The sequence below is a fragment of the Hoplias malabaricus genome, chromosome 16 (genome assembly GCF_029633855.1).
Source record: "Hoplias malabaricus isolate fHopMal1 chromosome 16, fHopMal1.hap1, whole genome shotgun sequence".
Lineage (NCBI taxonomy): Eukaryota > Metazoa > Chordata > Actinopteri > Characiformes > Erythrinidae > Hoplias > Hoplias malabaricus.
In genome coordinates, this window is record NC_089815.1 from 16,138,153 (window position 1) to 16,164,591 (window position 26,439).

The window sequence follows — 26,439 nt, forward strand, 5'->3', positions numbered from 1 at the left end:
TAATACAAGCTATGTGCAGTTGGACATTTTTGTCCACAATGGTGAAGTGTAATGAAGCAGAAATCACTCATACAGTGTAGCTGTGCTAGTCATGTGTACACATATTTTTGGCCAAACAGAGAATGCCAATTGTAGTTTCAATAAAAAAAAAAACATAATTTGGATCATTCAAATAAATAATTCCAGTATGTCTGTGTTCTGTTCATGACATTAAGCCTGTTTTATTCCATGGGACTCAGGTGTGGAGGACTAATCAGGACTGGGGCCAGCGTATCGAAGCTGGGGGTGGAGAAGACCGCCTGTCTTTACAGCACAGCTGAAACACCCCCACAATGACTTCTGACTGCATTCTGGCAGTCTTGATCAATAGATTGGTTTTCAGACCACCACAGTCAATATCAAATTCAAAGGTGTTTAATTCAGGCCAAAGGTTATTATGTGAAAGACCACTCATAGACACAGCATGTTGATGCAGGACTCTGTCTTAACTTTTAAAAATATTTAATATTTTACTCTAAAATTAGAGCTTCAAAATCATTATAATTCTTCGTTGAGCTGTAATAGGGAGACTAGAGCTTCTGTCATCGCTTCTCTGGGCTCAGCATTGAAGAGACTGCACTATGTAACTTTTGGTGGAGGATATCAGTCGTACACACAGTAATTGTCCAACTGCTGAATGGGAACATGTTTTCATGGTGTTCAAATGCATAAAGCATACTTAAAACTTATTTTGCTAACAGTGCTAACCAGGAACAAGCTAACAATAAAAACAGAGGGCATGCCTCCCTACCCTATTAAAACCTGTTTGACATATGATCTACTCCATGGAGCATAACAGCAAGTGAAAATGGCTTTAGTAAACATGCAATGCAGATTGGAACACAAACCAAAGGTCCAGCCTGTAGGCCACCCATAACAGCCCTAGGAATGGGAAACGTTTAAAAGAGCAGTCAGTCGTTTTTTTCCAATTATTCTCCTCCATTTATGAAGCATCCATTATGCTGACACCTAGTGGTCAGCATATGTATTAGTGATTCTGTACCTATTATAAACATGGCCACACCCATGTGAAGAACCAGCTCTATGAAGCATACACTGGTTTGTTCAAGGACTACAAGGTATTTTGTACTGTCTGATGCTTTAACTACTGCAAAATGGGGATAACTCCACATTATCCTGATTCCAGAAGAAATGTTGGATAAACAAGTGGTGTCCACACACATTTATCCATGTAGTGCAATCTCTATAGTAAAGTAGCTGCATTGCCACCAAACATACAAACAATGTGCTAAACTTTTTATATTTTCATGTACAACACAATTCTTCTTCTGCATGTGTGGGTTAAGTGTAAACACCAGTGTAGGGGTACTGAGCACTCACTAACATTAACTATAGATGAATTTGTTCTTTGATGTCATTTTCATAACATCACAACCACCCAGTGGACAGCCTTAAAAAAATTTTTTTTTTAAAGCTTTCATGTTTGGTTAGATACTATACTGAACAGGGACTGTTCATCATTATGACTGAATTCCAATGCATAACCTAAAGGATTGATGACACTTGCTCTCCCAATGTTCCATTGGATATGACAGAATTTTTAATAGGACATTTATCCCCTTTACCACGTACAGGTCTCTGCAGCACAGAGTAGAAGGTTAGTGGCCTTAGTTCAAAGCTTTCCATAAAGACCAAGAATTTTCTACTTAAAACCCATTAGCATATGAGCATTAGCACAGCAATCTGAACATATGTAAAAAGATACCTGTTTGTTTATAACAAATGCAGGTTGTTTGCATATTTATTTACTGTTTGCCAAAAACAATGATCTCACTAAGCCTGGCTGTGTTGTAAAGATTCCAGGCAACATAAAATAAAGCCATAAAAGTGTCATTATTTTTATTGATCATTATTTTGGCTGCGCCTAATGTGCATTATTTATTTGACATTTTAGCTTACAATTTCAGATCAATATTGTATTGAAGAATTTGTACACTAAACTATGTGTGTTAAACTTTATCTTTATTTTACACATATTGTAAAATAAATGCACAATAGATTATTTTATATCTATAGGCTAGATATTGTGACCTTGTTCTGCAGATTTAATTGCATTCAGTAATTTAAACATTAGTGAAGTCAATTACAGATATAGAACTAGTTCTGAATCACACACATTGCTCCAACTCATCCCAATGTAATTAAATAATGCTGGGGGGATTTAATTCCTTCAGGCTGATGATGATGATGATGATGATACACATAGCAAACCTATATAAAATAGAAATGATCATTACAGTTTCACAAAGCATCAAGAAATCAGCCAACACCATAAACGTTCAGCAGCAATCTGCCTTTAATGGATTCTAGGGAACTCAGTTCCACACAGTGAGGGAAACACATGATCATGGGATTGAAATTTAAAATTGGGTTTGAGGAAGAAAGTCAAAAATGAAACAAAGGACATTGTACATTCTCTCAAAGACATCAAACTGACACATAAATGACACTCAAACTATATGGAATAATAAAAGCCCATTCGCTACCGTTTTCTCACCACTGTCACCGATCATCAAGAACAGTGACTTGATTGTGCAATTAAGATTATTTTCTTTGTAGTTGTTCTTTGTATTTTAACACTGCATAACAAAGTGAAACTTGGACGTGCTAACTTATTAGTTACACCTTTTGTCTTGTTTGGAACAACCAGAAAAAAGAAAGATTCACTAATGAAGATTCTAAATTCTCTCATGAAGAGATTCCAGATCAGTACTTATCTCAGAGACAAAAAAAAAAAAAAAAAAGATAAGAGACACACAATGTGAAAGTAAATATTAACATAAAAAAACAAACGGATTAACATTAAAAACCTCATTGATGCAATTTTTGCATGAACAAAAATAAATATAAAAAGGGATAACTTAGACCTTTGTGTACATAGCCTCTGCAGATGTAAAGGCACCTGCATACATCTTACTGAAAATTTCAGTTCAAACTCCTTAAGAAGAAATTATGCTTGCGTTTGTGACACACACAAGGCTTTCTGCTTGCAAGAAAGGTCGAATTGAAAATGTCATACTAAGGCACAAGCTACATAGTGTTCTAAACTTCTCAGCAGCTTTTGGTTTGATACTTTAACATGCTGTCCAATAGAATGAAAAAACTAGACTAGTTCATGAGCCTGTTCACACCTGGCGTTAACATGTGCTTTAGGTGATTCGATCACGTTCACATTTCAATCGTCCACATTAAAAGCCAGGAGTAAACACCCCAAGAGGCACTGTAATCGGATTATTATCAGCTCACTTTGTCAGAGATGGATCTCATCCAAAGTTAATACAAATCTAAACAGGCTCCTGTTATATATATATATATAACGTTTGTCCTTGGCAGTTTTCAGTGTCATATCAGTATTGGAATTATATCGTATTGACCAAAATAAAGAAATATATTGTAATATAAATTTTGCCCATATTGTCCAGCCCTACGATCAAGAGGAGAGATGCAGATGTGCTGTTATCTGGAGATTTCATTTTTCCTAGATTAAATTACATATTTGTCACTGCATGAAAAATGACATGAATGCATCTAGCTGATTAAAAGTAAAATGGAAATTATGTATGCATTGGTGCATACAGTGCTTTTTATGTGGGAATATAAAATCGGACTTCATCTGGACACCCTGGGGATTAATTTTAATAATAAGTGTAAACAGAATCCGTTCAAAGTATATCCAGATACTATCCAGATTAAAACACATTAATGCCAGGTGTAAACACGTCATATGTCTAGCCATATAGAGACAAAAGTAGATTTTTTTTTTTTTGCTTCATTGTCAAAGCAGTCATAACACTGCCCCATATCACAGTACATTAATTGAATGCTTGCTGCTGATTACAGGATTAGTCACAGCAAACAGGAAAGAACCTTAAACCTTAAAGAAATACTGAAATAATTTTTCATAATTTCCTAAAATAAACCATCTTTCAGCTACTGCAAAGTAACAACTGCCACTTATCCTAATTTGCTTTTAATAAGAAAAATTGTACTTATTGCTACAAACCAGTCACATTTTTTATGTATGATAAACTTAAACATTTCCATTGAAAGTTGAGGTTTTTTTCTTTCTGTAAAGTTACTATTTTGGGAGATACGTGTTTTTCGTTGGACAACGGCAAAATGTAGCTTCACTGAAACCACTTCAAAACTTGGAACATATGTGGAACAAATATGTTATTGGACTTTTGCATGTGTCCTACATTTAAGCACACAAGTCATAAGCCTGTTGGCAGAGAAAACCATTGGATGGTAAGCTAATGTACGGAAAGTTATAGTACCTTATTTTCTCCAGCTTAAATTGGCATACACGGCTTTAAGCTGGATTTTGGACAACATTCATATGTAAACTCATTATTTTTGTCTGCATGACAAATGTGGGAGCTGCAGTTGTGCACCTACCCTTAAAGAGACAACAATCCAATGCAGTTGCAATACAGCCATGGACAGGAGCAAGGAGATGGGGTGTAATTAATGGGCAAGTATAAAAATGTTTTGCATGCCAGTGTTGCTAAAGCAATATTGCTTCACAAACTATATAGAATATGTACACTACAAAAACCTTCAAAATCAATGCTTCTCTTGAAATGACCATAAAAGTGAGATATTAAATATTAATTAAAAAAAATCTACAATGATCTGTAGCGTCACATAATACCAGATTTAGGGTAGTTTTAAAATGTTTAAAGCAGCTAGAAACTGCCACCTGGGGAAAAAGGTAAACCCAAGTAGGTGTCCAACTGAACATAAATCATGTGATATTAAGGCTTATCAAGACAAAATCTGCAAGCCTGAAAACATTTTGGCATGGTCAAATGAAGTTGTGGGCAAGTTTTGTGCAGCAAAAGAGAAAAGACTATTAAAATAAATCCCACATTAATCATGCAAGTCTGTATGAGTTACATATGACTTCACTAAATTCACATCCTTCAAATATTTCGGCAAACTCTGTTCAGTCTGGGACAATCAGGGTTATTTAGCATGCATTACATTAGATTCCATAGTTCATTTAACTGCAAATATATATAACAGAATCCCTTCAGTTTTCAAAACAGTGGTATGAATAGTGTCTGTCAACCATTTCTCTACCTAGGAGATTATTCAGAACATAAACAAATTCAGAAGAAATAAGAAAAAGTAATATTACAGTAAGTGGTCAACCTAGTGTTAGTACTGTTAGTTTAATACCCGCATAGAAAATTAATCTGGCTCCAAAAAATGGAACTCCAGTGTTAAGTGTAGCTTACACTCCATTAGTTGGTATTGATTATTAAGAATAAAAAATAAAACACTGCAAAATACTGCAATCATAATGAATATGTAAACAGGACAGCCATGATTAAATAGAAGCCCTAGAATATTTCACTGAAAAAACATACACATATATATATATATATATATATATATATATATATATATATATATATATATATATATATATATATATATATATATATATATATATATATATATATATACAAGGTAGTGTCGCAGTCACACAGCTCCAGGGACCTGGAGGTTGTGGGTTCGATTCCAACTCCGGGTGACTGTCTGTGAGGAGTTGGTGTGTTCTCCCCGTGTCCGCGTGGGTTTCCTCCGGGTGCTCCGGTTTCCTCTCACAGTCCAAAAACACACGTTGCAGGTGGATTGGCGACTCGAAAGTGTCCGTAGGTGTGAGTGTGTGAGTGAATGTGTGTGTGTCTGTATTGCCCTGTGAAGGACTGGCGTCCCCTCCAGGTTGTATTCCCGCCTTGCGCCCGATGATTCCAGGTAGGCTCTGGACCCCCCGCGACCCTAAATTGGATAAGCGGTTACAGATAATGGATGGATGGATATATATATACACACACACACACACACACATGTATATGTATGTATGTGGTATGTATAAGTTATTACTTCAGTGAATCAGTGTGTAGCATTAAAGGGGTGTGTTCTGAATTTTTACATAGATAACCTTTTAACTCTTCCTCTGAACAGATGTAGCAAGTCAAAAGAATTTAAAACTGCTACTTTAGAACAGTTTCCCCATTAAATTATGGCCTTAAATGCTTTAGAAAAATACATGGAAACAGGCAGATACAGGGCCCAATTACTTAATTTCTTTTTTCCATTTCATCAAATTGTAATGGGATTTATTAAATTCCCCATAAACTTTTAAGGTTCATTGCCTTAATCAACACAATATAATTTTGTGGACACCTGCTCATCCAACATTTCTTGACTGCCATAGCTAACTCTAATCTTCAGGGAATGATTTACACTACATTTTGAAAGATTTCTGGAAAGATTTGATAGTATTCAGCCAGTAGTGAGGTGAGGAAATGGTGTTAAATAATATAGTTTTAGATTACAAAAGCCAATATAAAAAGTAAAGGAAGCATTTGCACTCTTCCTCAGCCCAATGCAGGGTTGCTATATTCCCTGCTGGCCCACACTTTGCATTGAGCAATCATGTGCAGCCCTTCCAGAGCAGCCCTTTTTTTCCTTAATGTTGGAGATTTTACAAGTGGTGTAAGCACAGCTGAAAATCGGTGTGCACAATGGCTGAAAACTTTTGACTCTACAGACTTTTGAATAAGTTACAAATGTTTCGGCATACAGTGTAAGAGCTTCTGTAGGCTCCCCAGTCATTTAGGACATTAAATATAATTTCTACATTTGCACTGAATAAGCTGAATGGTCAGTTTCTCTACAATTCAAAAAATGACTTATTCTGCTCAAATCTCTGAGAATTTATATATATATATATATATATATATATATATATATATATATATATATATATATATATATATATATAAACATGGTGGACGTCCCTTTTTGTAACATGGTGGACCTTAAATGCCAAATATAACAAGAATAAATTGCATTCCAGAAAAAGACACTAACTCCATTAAGACACTAAGACCACATCCTTTCATGCTGTAGTAACACACTTACAGAAAAAGTAAGTGATGCACACCACACTAATACAAGCCTCTAGGGCTTAAGCGTAGCCAAAAAAACCCAAGATATTTACAGATAAACAAGCAAAAAAGTACCACACTAGTGGCATTATGAAGTTGCCTAAAAATTTGCAAAAGAAGCATATTAATCAGCTGACAGTATGATGGAATAAGGACTAGAGAAATAGTAATTTCCTTTCCCCAAAGCACCTTTTTTTTAGTCAGTACTTCCGTGCAGGTGAGGAAAGTTGTAGTGGTAGGGGAATGGAGTGCTATTCACAGAACAATGAGCAGGATGATCACAACCATCAGGATTGCCAACAAAATGCCAATAGCACACCACTGCCTTCGGTCTGTAGAGGTAAAAAGTCCAACAATTAGTCAAAAATACCAGGCTTGCCATGCAGTATTAACATTCAAATTCAATTCTTTTTAATATCTTTGTTAAGAACTCACAAAAAAAAAAAAAAAAATAAGAAATTTCCCTATGTAGACAAACAAATATGGCACATCCATGGTTGGTATTATTAGTTTTTAATTTAGTCTAGGTGAAAGACATTAGACATTACCTCAGAATTGAATACTTTTAATTGATAAAAATAAGACCTTTGTCTTTAAATAAACGTACTTTTAAATTTCTAAAAATTAAAAAAATATATTTTCATTTAAAGAATTCTGATGGTATAACTGTAGGCAACTGTCTCTTATAACTAATAATGCAAATTTATATATTTTTTCATTTTCCTATTTTATAAGGAATAAAATAATATTAATATAATAATATCATATTTTATTTAGTAAATAAAGACGATGATCATCGTCATCTTTTCTTAATCCATTTCAGGGTCACAATGTATATAAAGATATATTTTTAAATTAAGATATAATTTTATAACTTTTTGTTATTTTCTGGTAATTCCCAACTGCTTTAAAAAATTTTTAGCTAAGTTTCATTCTTGTCCTCTCAACCAAGCACTTCCTTTGATGGTCCCCAAGGTCAGACTTCCTGTGCTTATCGCCTGATGCCATATAAGGAGTGGCAAGCCCCAGCTTTCCTTCCGTTACAGTCTGTAACCCCACCGCTTGACTCCAGGAAGCATGGGGTGGTTCTGAACAGGAAGTTAATTTATAGTTGAATTCACTCTCAATTCACTCAGGCGTCAGTGTCCGTCAATGTCAGTATATTAGCTCACCGCACATCAAAAAGACAAAATCAGTTTAATGTTTTGAAGCGTAACAATTCACTCTCAACCAGGGCAAAAATCAGGCCATGAAAAAGCCAAATGTGATCATCTAGTACTCACCACTTGTCATGTGGGACACTTTAGCCAATTTCTTCATCACATTATCAAGTCTGGACTGAGTGTTGTCCATCTCATGAGAAAAGTCATCAAGCATTCTGCAAAAGAGTGATTATAGATATCAAGATTATTCGCCAAGTTGAAATAATGCTTCATCATAATGATAAACACTAACTAAACCAAATGTTTTTAGATAAAGATTCTGACATTTTTTGATGACAGATTAAAGTCGTATAAACTAGTAAATAGTCTAATTTCAATTATCTTATATGTTTGGTTATTTGAAAAATGGGGGAAAAAAAACAAACAAAAAAAAACATTTACCAGCCTCAAGTCATATAAATCAAAACACTCAATGGCTTACACTGCTTGTTCATCCAGCTCCTGTCCAATCCTCTGAGACATATTCTTCAACACACCAATGGTCCCTGACACCAGCTCCAGCTGCTCATCCTGCTGCTCCACTATGAGCTACAATATAGCGCACAAAAAAACATCAATCACATATAAGGAGCTATATGTAGCATTTACACTGGCTACTGCAGTCTAAATTGGAGAAACATTGGAGAAAGTTGTGTCCACCCCTGTCAACTGTAAGATGATCAACTAATGTGTACACACTTGCAATGATTTTTTTTGCATGTTATAAACCATGTGGTGTTTATATATAAGGCTGTCAAGGTTAGCTAGATGCACAGCTTTCAAATTTAGCCAAAACTAAGTGCTTTATCCTGAAAACAATAGCCCACTGCTCCTAATTTCCAGACCCAGATTAAATACTGCTCAGATTAACAGATAACGTCTAAATAATGTCACAATTAAAACGGAAATGGTACTGGGGAATGGGCAGCAGGCAGGAATCAGAGTTCCACTCCAGACAAGACACTACTCAAAGAATATACTGACTGTAGCACTGCTGTACCAGACTTAGCTTGTTTCCTTAATCTTAGATGACATGTCCTGGTCATTTTATGATTTATTAAATAAATTACATATTGCTCTGTTTAAGGAGAGGTGTCAGTGGTTCCAGGAAGGCTCTGTGTTTGTTGTGCTGTAACCTTTGGAGAGCCCCAGGAATACCATAGCTCCAATTGGAAGAGTGATATTTGATGCAAAAACAAAAAATATATAAATGAACGGTGTAGTGAAGTTGATTCTCTCTGGGTTGTTCTGTGTGCTCTGTAAGGTCTATAAGTATGTATGCTTTTTATGTTAACAAAAGTTATATAGTTTATAGGTTAAACAATTGTTTACAAAAAACTCATTATCAGAGCCCTTGCTGGATCAAAGCAGAGGCTGGGACACAATTTTATTTATTTGGTGGCTGAAAAAAAACAGCTACCAAAGAGGACCAGTTCAAGGCGGGGTCTGAAGCCTGCAATTGTTTTTATTGTACAGGTAGTGTACTCCTTGGCATGAAAGTAATGGAAACATTGTGCATAATAATGAAAACTCTTTTACAATCTAACATAATCATGTGATAAATAAATGATAATCAATTGCCAGATTCTCTAGGGAGAGTCTGGTACCTTTTGTCACGTAACGTGGCCAAAGGACCGCCTACTACTGCAGGAAAAGTAATCTGACATGCAACTGGACCAATCACAAGTCTGCATGATGAATAGAAGGGGGCAGTACTTATGATTCACCAGTACCAGAGTCAGTACAAAAATGATACACAGACGTTCATATACGGGGACGTACCGCCAATCAGAATGCGACTGGCAGAATCTTGACAGTGAGGCAACTTAATGCACTTAAAGTATCAGACTCTCCGTCTACTTGTGGATGGAGTGTCTGTGGCTGAACCCAGACAAAGAGAAGCCATGTGTTGACAATTCTTTGCCCAATAAAGGGTATAAAAACTGTGGATATTCTGGGATGGACATTGATGTTTATGATGATTGACCAAATTGTTTGTAAAGCCTTATTTCTTCAATTAAAACTTGAAGCCTATTCTCTTTATTAATGTAAAGTCTGCGTCTTAAGTCTTTATTTTTAAATTAACTGTTGGAGGTGTTAACCTCAATAGTTGTGACTGAAATGACAGGGGAACTGGTCATGATAATGGACAAATATTTCATTTATTTTAGTATAAACAGATAATTATTTAACGAAACATGCTAATCCTGTATCAAATACCAGAGTGTGACATTCTTTTGCATACATTTAAAATATACAATATTACATAAGATTTGTCAAATAAATAAAAAAAACCATGGCACAAAATCTTCACCTTCATGTTGGGTTCTGTATTACCTGCTGCTGGGTTTGCTGTTCCTCAATAAACTGGGAGTTAGCTTGCTGCAGATCTCTGTCTAGACGAGTGTACCTGTCTCCTCCTCCTCCAGGTTGCCAGATTGGGCCATGAGACCCTCCTCCATCACCCAAAAGGGTCTAAATCAAACATCAAATGTAATAATAGTACCATAAGCCACATATTCACATGCAACCCTAAAACTATAAATGATTACAAATTGATGTGAAACTAAAATAAGAATAAATGTCATTAATAAACTAAAATGTCACTGAACGAATACGCAAAACTAGACACAAACAAAAATATGTAGCTCAGAATTATATTAGAATTGAGTGACAGTAGATAATTCAAAGTACACACCTGTCGGCTTTTCTTGTCTGATATGGATACCGCCATTGGACTAGCCATATGGTCTTTCATCTCCTAAAAAATAAATGGATATTAATATTTATAAAGTTTCAAATGAGTAAAAATGTTGACATGTTTTACATAAATGCAATCAGGAGTGCTGGCAATTAACCAAGGAAGCTTGAACAGCACATTATGGTAACATGCCTTAACAGTTTGCCTTGTGCTGGTGATGAAGGCTTTTCGTTTGGACAACTCCACAGCATCAAGATTAAACTTCCTTGGATTTGCTTCCACAATACTTGAAAATTATAGTTAAGGCATTGTACAAAGTAGCAATAAGAACCAGCATAACCATTAATAATATTTCTCTGAGTATTGTGTAAGGATATTAATAGTCTCGTCCAGGTCTTCCAGGTCCCATTCAATTGACCTCAAGCTGTTTCTTAACTCATTGGTGGTCCAGTCAATCTCCTCCTTGGTGGCACCACTAGGATCCTGTAGCAGCTCACTCCATCGCTGATGCAGACCTTGTGCTGTATTGACAGCCTTCTGGACTTCTCTAAGCAAAGCAAAAACATGAGGAATATTCAAAAATTTTCTCAAGAGCACACACTTAAAAATAACACATGTATATTAAAATGCATAGTGAACTATTGCAAAATTCACTAGTGCTCTAACTGTGAATTTGCTGAATTAAAAAACTGAAAAAAAAAACTGGTAATGATATCACATCAGGATTTAAGTGCTTAAAGTGAATAATCACATCACTGTGGTGCAGTAATAGGCACGTTGCCACAGGCCAAGCGTTGAAGATAATTATGGCTGTGCTGAAATTCAGTATAACAACACTCCTGTGTGATAATGCTTTCATGCAACAATTGCACAAACATTAATAAGTGACAACAAATTAGGAATTTTGTTTGAATAAATAATCTGGTTCCATCAACAAATAGTTCTGCAACTGGACTGGGACTAAAATGTTTAAGAAACACCAACATTTTCCTGAACACTAGCTTACTACTTGCTAATTTGGATCATTGGATATTTCAGCATTCCCTGTCCTTTACACATCACTGTATAATTACAAACATTTATTAAAACCAAAAGAACCATGGAGGAAGTTGTCTGGACTTGAATGTACAACTAGTGGGTCTATTAACACTTGCTGAATCTATATATGAGCAGCACGGTGGCACAGCCGGTAGAGTTGCCGTTAGTGTCAGGTTCAAGTCCCACTCCGGGTGACTGCCTGTGAGGAGTTTGGTGTGTTCTCCCCATGTCCACGTGGGTTTACTCCCAGAGTCCAACAGCACATGTTAATAGGTGAACTGGCAACTCAGAATTGTCCATAGATGTGAATATGTGCCACCCTGTGACACACACCAGAGGGTGTGTTCCTTCCATGCACCAATATACACATATAATGGTTATGAAAATTATTGAATTCAAATCATTCATCATTTGTATGATAATCCATTTGACACTCAATCTTTTCTAAATTTGTGAATAAAAATCATTAAATATCAAAATTCATAATAATTATAGATTCTGATATCTTTCTCATAATTATGACTTAGCACCCCAGACAGCGAACATATTGGTTCACCGGATTAATAAGGTCAGCACACCACTGACTGTAGGCCACTGCTGGGGTCCCTCAGTGGACCAACCATGGCCACTGTCTTCTTGCTATCAGTATCTCATATGACTTAGCATCTCATAATTATGATTTAGCATCTTATTATTACGACTGCATCTCATTATAACAATTTTGTATCTAATTATTTTGACTTAGTATCTAATATTTATGACTTAGATATGGCCTTTTTTTTCTTCAAGTGACGGAAATGGGCAAACAATGATTAGTTTTATTTGTGAGCAGGAAGAGAAGGCATGGTGCGCAACACACATGGTGTCACAAGCAAAACTAGGCCAGTGGCTTCGCTGAGGGAATCTAAAGAAGTGAAAAATCACTGCATAATCTTGGACAGTGGTAAGTGAAGACTCTAATTGTAGACTAAGTACAAGGGTTCGCATACCGAAGCATATTCTATCAGCTTGTAAGGTTAGTTTGTAACAGGGTCGGTATACATGGAGACATAACCATGTCCTAAGGGTTTTAGCGTGTTTGTTGCACAGCAAATGCCTAGAGGCGTGGTAGTAGTAATAAAGTGGTTCAGTTTTCATGTGAGGGGGAGCATATTAGAGGGTGTTATAAATAGATAGATGGGGTGAAGTACGAGATTGGAAATTGCTGGTGGACATAAGTAAAAAACTGCCGATCCCAGAGTGCAGAGGCCAGCCATGGTGCTATACTCTGAAACTAAATGGATAGTTTACTAGGTAACAGTTCCATTTGAGGATGCAATAGAATTCAAAAGGAAGAAGCTGAAATAGGTGGACTTGGACTGAGACACCACACTTCACAGTTGAGCCCTATCTGAAGCTCTAATGGATTGGCATAGAATATTTTACATCTTATCCTGTGTATGCTTATACTTTGCACAGCAGCCCACTGTTGCTTAAATGTTTTGCACATCTGGAATACAAACCGGATTCCAAAAAAGTTGGGATACTAAACAAATTGTGAATAAAAACTGAATGCAATGATGTGGAGATGACAAATGTCAATATTTTATTTGTAATAGAACATAGATGACAGATCAAAAGTTTAATCTGAGTAAATGTAACATTTTAAAGGAAAAATGTGTTGATTCAAAATTTCACAGGTGTCAACAAATCCCAAAAACGTTGGGAAAATTAGCAATAAGTGGCTGGAAAAAGGAAATTGAGCATATAATGGAAGACCAATTAAGACTAATTAGGTCAATTGACAACATGATTGGGTATAAAAAGAGCTTCTCAGAGTGTCAGTGTCTCTCTGAAGCCAAGATGGTAAGAGGATCACCAATTCCACCATTGTTGCACAGAAAGATAGTGCAGCAATACCAGAATGGTGTTACCCAGCGTAAAATAGCAAAGACTTTTAAGTTATCATCATCAACCGTGCATAACATCATTAAAAGATTCAGAGAATCTGGAACAATTGCTGTGCGTAAGGGTCAAGGCCGTAAAACTCTACTGGATGCTCGTGATCTCCGGGCCCTTAAACGTCACTGCATCTAAAACAGGAATGCCACTGTCAAGGAAATAACAGAATGGACAGGAATACTTCCAGAAAGCATTGTCAGTGAAAACAATCCACCATGCCATCCGCCGCTGCCAGCTGAAACTCTACAGTGCAAAGAGGAAGCCATTTCTAAGCAAGCTCCACAAGCTCAGACGTTTGCACTGGGTCAGGGGTCTTTTAAAATGGAGTGTGGCAAAATGGAAGACTGTCCTGTGGTCAGATGAGTCACGATTTGAAGTTCTTTATGGAACACTGGGACACCATGTCATCCGGACCAGAGAGTACAAGGATAACCCAAGTTATCAACGCTCCGTTCAGAAGCCTGCATCACTGATGGTATGGGGCTGCATGAGTGCTTGTGGCATGGGCAGCTTGCATGTCTGGAAAGTCACCATTAATGCAGAGAACTATGTTCAGGTTCTAGAACAACATATGCTCCCATCTAGACGTCATCTCTTTCAGGGAAGACCCTGCATTTTTCAACAAGATAATGCCAGACCACATTCTGCAGCAATCACAACATCATGGCTACGTAGGAGAAGGATCCGGGCACTGAAATGGCCAGCCTGCAGTCCATGTCTTTCACCTAAAGAGAACATTTGGCGCATCATAAAGAGGAAGGTGCGACAAAGAAGGCCTAAGACGATTGAACAGTTAGAGGCCTGTATTAGACATGAATGGGAGAGCATTCCTATTACTAAACTTGAGAAACTGGTCTCCTCTGTCCCCAGACGTCTGTTGAGTGTTGTAGGAAGAAGGGGGAGATGCCACACAGTGATCAAATATGGCCTTGTCCCAGCTTTTTTGGGATTTGTTGACACCATGAAATTTTGAAACAACATATTTTTCCCTTAAAATGATACATTCTCTCAGTTTAAACTTTTGATCTGTGATTTGTGTTCTATTCTGAATATAATATTAGATGTTGGCACTTCCACATCATTGCATTCAGTTTTTATTCACAATTTGTTTAGTGTCCCAACTTTTTTGGAATCCAGTTTGTACAATAGGTTACCAAATATTGGTCCAATCTAAAGACTGCTAAATGAATATAAAATTTAAAACAATTACCTGTGACACTTGATTTAGATTTAGATGTGAAAACTGAACTAAAAATAAAGACTGCAGATGCACTGTGCAATTGTGGGAAAGGTTTGAGATTTTGGTGAAAATGTCGGCTTGCTGTGAAATATAAGTATTTATTAAACATATTGAAACTGGGACAAAAAAAACTGCATTAACATAAAGAAATATAAAATTTTCCTGTTGAAGTTAATTATTATAGTACAGAGAAACACGTGGGTTTTTTACCCCCACAAACGTCTAGCATCATCTCAAAATACTGCTCTTTTGGAGTACATGGCACATAAACAAATACTGTTTTTGAAATATTGACCAAAATCTAAATACCTGTCCTATGCCACTATTTTTAAGCCTAATTTCTCATACTTCACTTATATGTAATCAATATCTATACATCCCTCCAACAGTAATGTCTATAACTGTGAAAACAACATTCTTGTTCATTTAATTTCATCTGTCAAAGACCAATATGTATACTAAGCAGCAAAACCCACTTTTTTAACACGTTATGACTAATCAAGCTTAAGTAACATGGATGGTTACAGCTTCAATAATTTTTGAAAACGACCAACGAGAACAAAGTTCATGTACATACACACCAGACTTAAAAAGGTATAGTTGCCAAAAGATTTTCCATTATTTTATAATTAAAAAAAAAAAAAAAACACTACTCTGCTATAACTATAGGTGAAGGACAAATATAAAATACATAATATAGCACAGCATACACAAGTTAGTTATATGAAACATTGTGACTACTTGGGGAAGTATATAACGTTATATAGTATTCATGAAATGACTATAAATAAGATATTTTTTAACCCAAGAAACTATTCAGGAGCTAAGTTTAGTAAACAAGGGAATCTAGCCGACAAGCTAACACAGAGTAGCTAATCGAACTAGCACTAAAATAACAAAGCAATAACTCAGCTAATAAACTACATGAGTGAATAAATAAGTGTTTAATATATATGCACTAAGTAAGCCATACGGTCTCTAACTTATTTCAGTCGAATATATAGAGGAGATGAACAAATTAAGCTGATCTGTTCGAAACTGAGCATGACTTTCTCAGTAGAATTTTCCGTTCCACCTTAAATGGCACGGCAGTTACCATGCAGCTTCTCTGGCAGGGGAGTAGATTCTGCGCCATTTAAGGCGGAAAGGAGAATTAGAGAATGAAACCAACTAGAGATTCGTTGCTTTGCAAATTAAGGTTGCGAGAAAACACTTACCCTTTCACCACGAAAAACGGATCTTCCATCGACATCGTGCTGCTCACCTTAAATAACTCTAATTATATAAATTCATGCTCTAAAGCCTGTGTTAATTATGAGCAGGACAGAGCTGCCTCCACCGCCATCACTCCCTCTGTCTTCCTCTTCTCAAACAGCAGCACTGTGTCAACGGCTCTGAAACATCCACTGATGGAAGACAAAATTATTAGATACTTAATTGATGAATTAAATGGTTTATTAATTGTGTCTCAACCAAGACCTATCTCTATAAACTTTGTTTGGAATATATATGTCTATTACAGTTACTGTTTTCATTGGGCTAAAATTGGTATACCCCAGGTTATTGCACCTGTCACTGTATTTAGGGCATAATTTTACAGCCTGAGTCAGTCTCGTGTTTGATACAATGGGAAAATTGTAATCCATGAAACAGCAATGCTCCACAAGTCTGGTTCTTCCTTAGGAGCAACTTCTGAGCAAATAAAGGTTCCACTAGCAACTGTAAAATCCACTGACAGTAGAAAATAGTATTCTGTAACATTACAAACAATTCTATGAAAATGTGGAACAACTCATACACTACACTTACACCAAATATAGTGGCGATCTTAAGCATCTCAATCAAGTTAAGCAAAGGGTGTAGCCACCAAATACTTACAAAGTATATTTAAAAGGTCATTGTAAATAAAATGAAATAAATTAGCCTTCTAAGGTGGCACGGTAGTGCTACAGGTAATTTCACACAACTGAAGGGTTCTGGGGTTCAAACCGATTCCTAGTTCAGCTTCAGATTCAATGGTGCCATCACTAGCAATCGGTTACCAAGTCTTGAAACCGTGATGTATTTCCTGTTAAAACCGAGAAGCGAGCAGACTTTTGAGAAACGAGTTCAAATTTCAGAAGCGAGGACCAAACTGGAACGCGCAATGAAAACGGAGCTACAGGAAGCGAGCACAGTGCTTGTTCTTCTGCTCTCGCTGTCGCTGTTTTCGCTCGGTTTTCTTGATTCTGTGCGCTCGTTGAGTCTGACGTGCTCGATTTAGTGTCGTTTTGGCGCTCCCGCATAAAAGACAGTGATCTCACGCCATATGTTCTCCCCATGCCTGTTTGTGGGTTTCCTTCACAGTCCAAACACACGGTTGGTAGGTGGAATGTCTATGCAAAAGTGTCCATAGATGTGAATATATGTGATGCTCTATGATGGACTGGGACCCCACGATTCCGGGGGGGTGGGGGGGGGGCTGTACCCTTAACAGGACAAAGCGTTTACAGAGAATGAAAGAACTGAATTAAAGAATTATTAATTAATTTATTGTCTGTAACCACTTTTCCAGTTCAGGGTCACGGTGGGTCCGGAGCCTACCCGGAATGACTGGGCGCAAGGTAGGAACACACTCTGGAGGGGGCGCCAGTCCTTCGCAGGGCGACACCCTCACACATACCTATGGACCAACGGGTGTTTTTGGACCGTGGTAAGAAACCCATGCGGACACGGAGAACACACATACTCTAATTTAACTAATATGTAGGTGTAAATATTGGTATCTATCTATCTATGTATCTTTCAGTCTAAATATCTATCTAAATTGTTCAAATTTTTCAAGTCAAGACATGACTGAGCTTTTTTAAAACAGCTCTATTTACTGTCAAATAGCTGAAAGTCACTCTCAGCGCCTCTGTAAGCCATTTCTGACTGCACAGTACTTACTACGCCTTTATTATTCATGAGGTTCGCTCATTACCTGAGATATCTACACCACAGCAACCCAGAAGCACACACAGCACCCTGAATCCTGTATATATTCAGTTAATTAAAAACGTACATAAACATACACACAAATATACATTGTTAGTTGTGCAGTCTAAATCCTCTGAGCAGACATTCTGCATAGATTATACTTATGTTCATGAACAATAAACATGCTTAAATTTAGTTTAACTGAAACTGGTATGAAATTTACATCTGGAATATTTTTTTAACACTAGCACAACAGTGAAATTAGTTGCAATAATCTCTTCATTTTCATATGGTAATACCAGACATTTCTGATATATGGGGGGAACATAGGGACACAAGCAAGAGTACAATATTATAATGCTCATCTATGTTTTTTCCTTAGCATTACTTTATTAATTTAAAGCTCTGCTCAATGTGGTAGTATTTTTCTCCCAGTGTTTTCCATTCAGAGAGTAAACACAAAGCGTATTACGTCATACTCTGCCTTCCCTGGCGCTTGTTTTACCCATAACGAGTTAACACTCGACAAAAATAACCTTTCAAATGGTGCTCGGTTCGGGACGTATTTATGTCGAAAATATTTGTAAGTCATTCGTGAGAGGTTTATTTTAGCTCGGTGTCACATTGGGCTTTTAAACTGTTTTCTTGAAACAAAACACCGCCTCCCCTCCCCCTTCACTAACGGCTTCCATTCACATTTGCTCAGACACCGCAGAGGATTTGCACAATAGGGCCATGTGACCCGACGGTAGGAGACACAAACCATTACATCAGTCCAGGATGTCGGCTGAAAAAACAGAAGAATTAAAGGAGACACGTCCGTTTAGAGAGAAGCCTAAAACAATGCCCGAACGTGTCTGGAACAGTACGGAGCAAGTTAAATCCAGTTAAACCTATTATAAACGATTAGTGTTTGTAAATGTTTTGTTTTTACTTAAATAATTTAATCGTATCATAAAATAGCTTCTCTGGGATTATACGAGTGAACTATCTGTTCACTCAAGGACAAACAACTAACACTAAAAGCAACATTGATAAACTAATAGCTACCTGATCTTTTCATATTATTGTTGTTTTTCTTAAATATACTCCTCTCTCCGGCCCTAAAAACATTCCTGCGTCTTTAAACGATTCTCCCACGTTAGTATTTAAATATGAGTAATCTGCATCCCGCGTTATAATTGGTCCGTGGTGTTTGCCAGGGCGTGGCTCCGAGCGCTGGGACTAATACGATTGGTCAGCGTAGTTGTTACGTTTGCGTATAAAAACGGTCTAAAAATAGAAACGGTCTCATTCCTCTCTAGGCTGTTGTTGGGGGTAGACAGAGTACTGAAGGTAATCTGATCATTTAACCCAATAACACCAATATATCAGTATTGCTTTTTTCCTCTGAAGAAATGAGATGTGGCTTTCATATTTATTTAAAGATTTAACATCTCAGGTTTAAGAAAACAGTAACTACAACGGATTAAAAAAACACTAGTAGAGGAATAGTGTTTTAATCTAGCACTTTTTTAAATTTTACACTACTTTAAGAGTAGTGAGTGTTTTTTATTCACTGGAGGATTTTTTTGCCATTTTTTGGAATGCTTCAATGAGACGTAAAGCTAATCGAGAACAAGCGTGGTGACGAACCAGAGCCTCTGACTGGAGCTGAACTTTGAAACTAGTCGACTTATACCTTGCTTTAAGATCACTGAATCTGGCCATGGAGTATAAAGTGGAGGCCCATCGGATAATGAGTATCTCCTTGGGGAAAATCTACAATTCTCGAGTTCAACGAGGAGGCATCAAGCTACACAAAAACCTTTTGGTGTCTCTTGTGCTCCGAAGTGCTCGCCAAGTGTATTTGAGTGATTACTATGGCGGGGTTTGCCTCAACGCCCAGCATGTGGAGGCTAAGGAGTGGGAGTTGATGGACGCCGACCAAGAGAAACTCATTCCAGCCAGTGAGGAATCCCTGTCCTCGTCAACCGACTGTGAGCAGACAGATGTTCCTCAGCCAGAGGAGAATCACACCAGCCAGTCAGGGGAAGGCCCCAAGGACACCAGCTCCTCTAAACCTCAGACAGATGAGGATTCTTCCTCAGCAGACTCTACAACTAATGTTTCTGTAACGTCTCCAGTGGTCAGTGAACCAAAGTGTGAAGCTTCACATGCCAGCGTGAACTCTTCAGATTGTGAGACGGATGTTAATGCCGCTACGGCCACAGAAGGGAATTCACACCAACCACCGAAAACACGCTGTTGTTCAAACAGGAAGCGGGGTGCTGAGAAGACAGCCAGCCATGACTCTCCTGTAAAACGGACAAAAGTGACTTCCTCAAATGCTACGGTGACTAACTCAGACAAGGAGGAAGCTGAGGAGATGGACACAAGCAATGTTTCTAATCTCATCACAATTTTTGGCTCTAGTTTTTCTGGACTTTTGACTAAGGAAAACGCTGAGCCTGAGGCGGAAACTGATGACAGTGACTCAGGGTCAGGGCAAATCTGCTGTGACCAAATGCTAAAGAACCTGAACCCTTGGACCACGGCCATTGTGGCTTTTTAATAGCCACAGAACTGGAGTGGAGGCATAGTTTTAAAAATGTTTATAACCTTCACACATGGCTGTTTTGTGCTGTGTTTCTTGACTGGGTACCCCCTTCCCCATAACACGTGGTGAGGCGTGTGTGTGGTATGGGACTTCCCCAACATGAGTGGTGCTACCAAGCACAAACTCGGCCTGTGTTTGGACATGCTTTTGTAAAGGAAAGAATGTGAACATGCTGATACTGCTACGTAAAACCTACCAGGTCAAAAGGAATGAGGCCACTGAAAAGAACTTGAACATTTACAACCCTACAGTGGGGGGTTGGGTTGACTTCAACCAGCTGTCTGAATGGATAATAACGTGTGTAATGTTATGTTAATGACATCTGTACAGAGTTAAATGTTACGCTGATGTAAGTACTGACTACAACAACAGTCTGCCAAGCCAAGGCCGCTGGATTTCTTATGTCTTTGTTTTATAAAGACCTGTACATTTGTAACATTGTTCTTGTACATATTGTTTCTGATGTTGTATTATGAATCTATGTATTTTGGTATTTACTATGACAATTACGTGGTGATCACGTATTAAAAATCTGTGAAATGATTATTGATTCTTTTTCGGTCTTTATTAAGTTACAAACTTTCAATAGCACACATTTTGGACCAAACATATTTTTTTGCAACTTTAGCTAGACCAAAGTCTGGTATTTTTAAGAAATCTGCTGGCACAAAACTCAAATGATTTGAGAAAGGTTACTCCAGTTTCGAAACTGATGTAACTTCTTTTATGACTACTGTCTGAATATGACTCAGATCTGCTTCATATCTTGAAGCCAAACTCATACAGAAAATTCCAGTTATCATCTACGTGCATAAGTTAAGCTTCAAAATAAACTCCCACAGTTACTTTTAAAACTAGATAGGCCTAAGAAACAGAAGGAAAAAAACAAAGAAAACAGCAAAAACGCTTAAAGTGCTTAGGCTCTGTTCTACTGAAACACTTTCTGTCTTCAGCCAGTTTTTACTGCAGGTTGTAAAACGAGCCATTGTGCCCCGAAGCATGCGTGGTATGCAGGATTTAGTATCAGTCCAGACTCCAAGGGCCAACTTGACTCAGGCTGTTTAACATGACACAAAACATTTGATTTCTCAAAACTGAAAGAATTCACAATTTTTTTTAAATTTAGTTGTTAATTAAATGGTTTCATATTTTATATATATATATGGAAAGTACCACTTCAGAAACATTAAACAATACTTTATTTCTTTTATATTTATAATAGGGTTAATACCAAGTTTATTAGATAAATAAAGCTCTATGTGAGTAAATGTCATTACAAATAATGTGAACCAACCTCCATTTCCGAATATGTAGAATCTGTATGCCTAACAACAAAAGGGCAGCTGTTTAAAGTCAATGTTCTCGGGAGATAAACTTGGCATCAGGGTGAGTTCATTCCATCAGAAAAGACCTCATGTCTTGTACGACCACATTCTTTCACATGGCCATAGGTGGCTATTGATAGACTCCCTGGAGAAAAACCCAGAAGCATGACTAAAGCTGATGTGGCCCAGGGCCCCTAACAGAATGTGGGTCAGTCAAATCCCAGCCCTGCGAGTCAGCTGATCACAACCAAACCAAACATATAAAAATGCATTTATATGTCACTTCTAAAAGGTGAGAGCAAACTGGAATGTCACTGGTTTGGCAACTTGAAAACTAGTCTGAGAAGCGTTTTTACATTTTTATTTTGTTTTTAGTTCCTCATAACAGTTTAGTGTTGGATCAGTTAGCATGGGAACTTCTAAACTAATCTGCAATCCCTTGAGCATTTATTTTTATTTTGGATGACTTACGTTTGGAACAACTTGTCTTAACACAGGTACATCAAACTGTCATTGAGAGTTAATCTAAGGTAAATTATGTTAAAACTGGAACTGCTCATTTCAACTAGAATTTTTATGTTAAAATTAGCTTTTTTTTTGCTTTTTGCTCTAGGTTAGGGTTTGATCAACTACACTGGGAGAATTTATTTGGTTCTTTGTGATGATTACAATATACTTTCTTTGTTTGTATTTCTGGTTTGGAACAGCATTCCTAGTAATATCTAAACACATCTAAGACCTTTGGTACTCTAAACATGGAGCCAAACAAGAATAAGCAAAGAGCTAGCAACAGTGCTAGCAAGAGTGCTGGCTAGTTTGGAGGCAAAGGCCTTGGCTTGCCCACTTCTTTATGTTATAAATGACTATACATGACTAACAGTGATGTAGTCGCTGTGGTTTCTTTGTTTGTGGATGCACTATGAAGTGCTTAGAAAGAAGAAACTTGTGGATACATGCCTGGTCCAGTTGAGGCTAAACATATGCAGCTGTCCTGCTTCTCCAGGATTTTGCCAGGCTCTTGCTCTCTCTTTCTTGCATTCCTCATTCCTGGAAGGAAGAGAGAGGCCAAAAAAATGTGATTGCGAAAACGTTTCCTGCTGATCTCCACAGCAGGAGTGCATGTGTGTCTGGAATGTTGAGTCTCAGGAAAAAAATGTTACACAAAAGTTCATATGATTCAAACTACTCTTGTATCAAAAGTTTTCAACACTTTTAGGAAGTTTAAAATTATTAAAAATGTGGAGCAAAAGTATACACTTGACCTTACACGGTTGGTGGTGAAATATGTACTTTGGGTAGATTTAGACAAGAAACCAGGAGCACGCTAAGCTATTTTAGGCACAATGAATGATTTATTACACTCTAAGAGCTCCGGTGTCTCTCTCTTTCCCTCTCTCTCTTTCTCTTTTTTTCTTATGTGGTCACTGCTGCTCTCTTTCCACAAGAGGAATTGGGAGCAGTCCAAAGAAAACACCCGTCTGTAGACATGTAGAGACAAGATGTGCCTTAACAGAACCTTTGTTCTGAGAAAAAGAAAAGTAAAGAAACATCTCAGCTCTTCACTTATTCAACAAGATGGATATCTCAATGCCGGGAGCTCAATTGCACTGACCTATTGAGCAATTAATCACTTATCTCATTAATCAGTTAGCCCTGTACAACTGAATGAAACCGTTATCCAAAGATAAAAAATGAGCTGGCAGGATAATCTTCCCCCGATCTTTCCTGACATTTATGGTGTTACACAAAGCAGAGTTCAGATTTAGTAGCTCAGTCTCCGGTCAGGTGTTGTGTTTTTCGATAAACAGCCTGGAGACTAAAGGCATGTGACCGGAGAGGGAGGAGGCTACGTGTGAATAAATCCACTCTGACCACACAAACCTGCATGAAGCAGAATGGGGGGGTTGGGAAGAAGGACTCTTCATATTTACGTTGCACTTAATGGAGTCATTGTCTGCTCACATCAGCTTTGGAGAGTGCAGGCAGGCTTTACCAATCCCGATCAAAGCCGGCAAAATACAAGCAAACAAACCATCTGCCATCCGCCAAGGATCAAGCAAGCTTCCCTCTACAAGCTCAGGGAAAATAAATGCCTCATATTAACCTTGACAGGCAGTGTCCAGTTTGCTGTTTGTGTTTGATGGTGCAATTACGTCACGTAGATTATCTCGGAGATATTGATGCTTGACCCACTAAATTTACCACATGTTGAAACATAAATACAAAATACGCAGGGAATTTGTATTGCTGGCTGTTAGGAATGGGGCAGTGTTAAAATCTGTTGTGATATCTGACCAGTTCTATAATTTATATATATATATATATATATATATATATCCATCCATCCACTATCTGTAACCGCTTATCCAATTTAGGGTCGTGGGGGGTCCAGCGCCTACCTGGAATCATTGGGCGCAAGGCGGGAATACACCCTGGAGGGGACGCCGGTCCTTCACAGCGCAATACAGACACACACACATTCACTCACACCTACGGACACCTTTGAGTCGCCAATCCACCTACCAACGTGTGTTTTTGGACTGTGGGAGGAAACCGGAGCACCCGGAGGAAACCCACGCAAACACGGGGAGAACACACCAACTCCTCACAGACAGTCACCTGGAGCAGGAATCGAACCCACAACCTCCAGGCCCCTGGAGCTGTGTGACTGCGACACTACCTGCTGCGCCATATATATATATATATATATATATATATATATATATATATATATATATATATATATATATATATATATATATATATATATATATATATATATATATAATTAATTAAAGGATGCAACAAAAAATAAAATGTTGGATAGAAAAGAACAAAAAAACCACAAATGTACCAAAAGAAAAATTAATAACTAACTTGTAACTTTCCATCTTGCTTGTTTTAATTCTTTCCCTAAATAGAGTGACCTATGTCATCTAAACTTTCTTTGCATTAATGTAGTGACTTATATAGCATTTGTCTCAAAATTCCATAACTGTGCATAAAATATTCATTTGAAATATGATTTCAAAATAAACTAATACTGGATGAAATGTAAAGATTTTGTTATGCAGTTAAACCAAACAAGATCACCAAAAATAAGTACACTGGCAAAACAGGTTAATATTTTGGGTCATTTCATAATGGACATTATACAGTAATATCATAATATCATATGGAATTGATTCCATTGGAATTTACACTGGAATTTTATCAGCATTTTATTGGACATTTTTGATTATTTACAGTGCCTGTTTAAAGATGTAAATGACTCGAAAGCCTTTTGATGTTTTTTGTTTGTTTGCTTGTTTATTTTAGAGAGACAAATTCCACATGATTTGATCACAGTTTTATTTATTTGTATTCATACAGTTAATTTTGTTTTTAATTTGGTTTTTACTGTTTTTTTTACCACTTTTTATAAATAGAGGTATTATGATTATTAGGAAGAAGTTAACTTTGAAACTGGCTGGTAATCAATAGATGATCTCTACATCCTGTAAACACACAAACTCTCTCAAACACACATACATGAAGACAAAAGTGCAGTGATTCTCTAAAGAAGGAGAGAGAGAAAAAGAGAGAGCCCTTGCTTTGGCCCCTTCATTCATTCCCTCTGACCTCCGCTGGAACGCAGACAAACTAAAGTCTTTGTTTGTCTTGGGAACTGGCGGAGGACAGGAGGAATAGAGGTGTGGGGGAGGGGAGGAAGGACAGAGCAGAGGTGGAGAAAAGGAGATGGGTGTTGAGCTGGGGTTGGGGGGGGGTATCCTGGGAAAAATGCCAGCATGGGATCAGAAGCAGGCTTCCTGAAACATGAGAATGTAAAAGAAGGAGGGGGTAAGGGGAGGCTATCGTCCCAGACGAGTGCAGATTACACAGATTGCTACAAATGCACAGAACATCCAAATAAATACATCCTGTTAATCAGCAATACATTACTGTGCAATTTTTTACCTTGGTAGTGAGAGTATTTATATCTATGAAACATTGTATAACCACTGCCATAATGAGAGGTTTGGAAAATGGTTTATAACTTATATGTTTGATAAGCATTATATATACAGACATTTTTGGTCACCCCTTATAATCATGTTTTAGTAACTTTTGATCAAAACCAGTACCTGATCTCACTAAAGTACCTTTGGCTGAATGAAATGAAATATTAAATAATAAATAAAATTTAAATAAAAATTGATTTTTTCTGCTTGTTAAGCAATTGGAGCTACTCCTAAATATAAAAGGTGGTATACATTACTATTATTATGATCCTTATTGTTGTTATTATTATTATTGCAGCATGGAAGTGCAATAATTAGTGTCACACAGTTCAGGAACTGCTTGGAGTCTGATGTGTTCTCCCGGTGTCTGTGTGGATGTCCTCTGGGTGATGCATTTTTCTCGTTGCTG

At 37.3% G+C, this 26,439-nt stretch overlaps 2 protein-coding genes across 2 annotated transcripts; one reads left to right on the forward strand and one right to left on the reverse strand.

The window, feature by feature from the left end:
- Window positions 1–6,871: 6,871 nt before the first annotated feature.
- stx6 (syntaxin 6) lies at window positions 6,872–19,235 on the reverse strand. The gene is made up of 9 exons (XM_066648212.1): window positions 19,156–19,235; window positions 16,365–16,553; window positions 11,306–11,475; window positions 11,121–11,215; window positions 10,926–10,988; window positions 10,565–10,702; window positions 8,670–8,776; window positions 8,309–8,403; window positions 6,872–7,357 (listed from the first exon to the last, which is right to left on the reverse strand). The coding sequence occupies exons 2-9, from the start codon at window positions 16,397–16,399 to the stop codon at window positions 7,281–7,283; spliced, it is 780 nt and encodes a 259-aa protein (XP_066504309.1). The 5' UTR covers window positions 16,400–16,553; window positions 19,156–19,235; the 3' UTR covers window positions 6,872–7,280.
- Window positions 19,236–19,414: 179 nt separating this feature from the next.
- ier5 (immediate early response 5) lies at window positions 19,415–21,239 on the forward strand. Its single transcript, XM_066648211.1, has one exon. It carries the CDS (start codon window positions 19,814–19,816, stop codon window positions 20,657–20,659), a length of 846 nt encoding a protein of 281 aa, XP_066504308.1. The 5' UTR covers window positions 19,415–19,813; the 3' UTR covers window positions 20,660–21,239.
- Window positions 21,240–26,439: the final 5,200 nt, after the last annotated feature.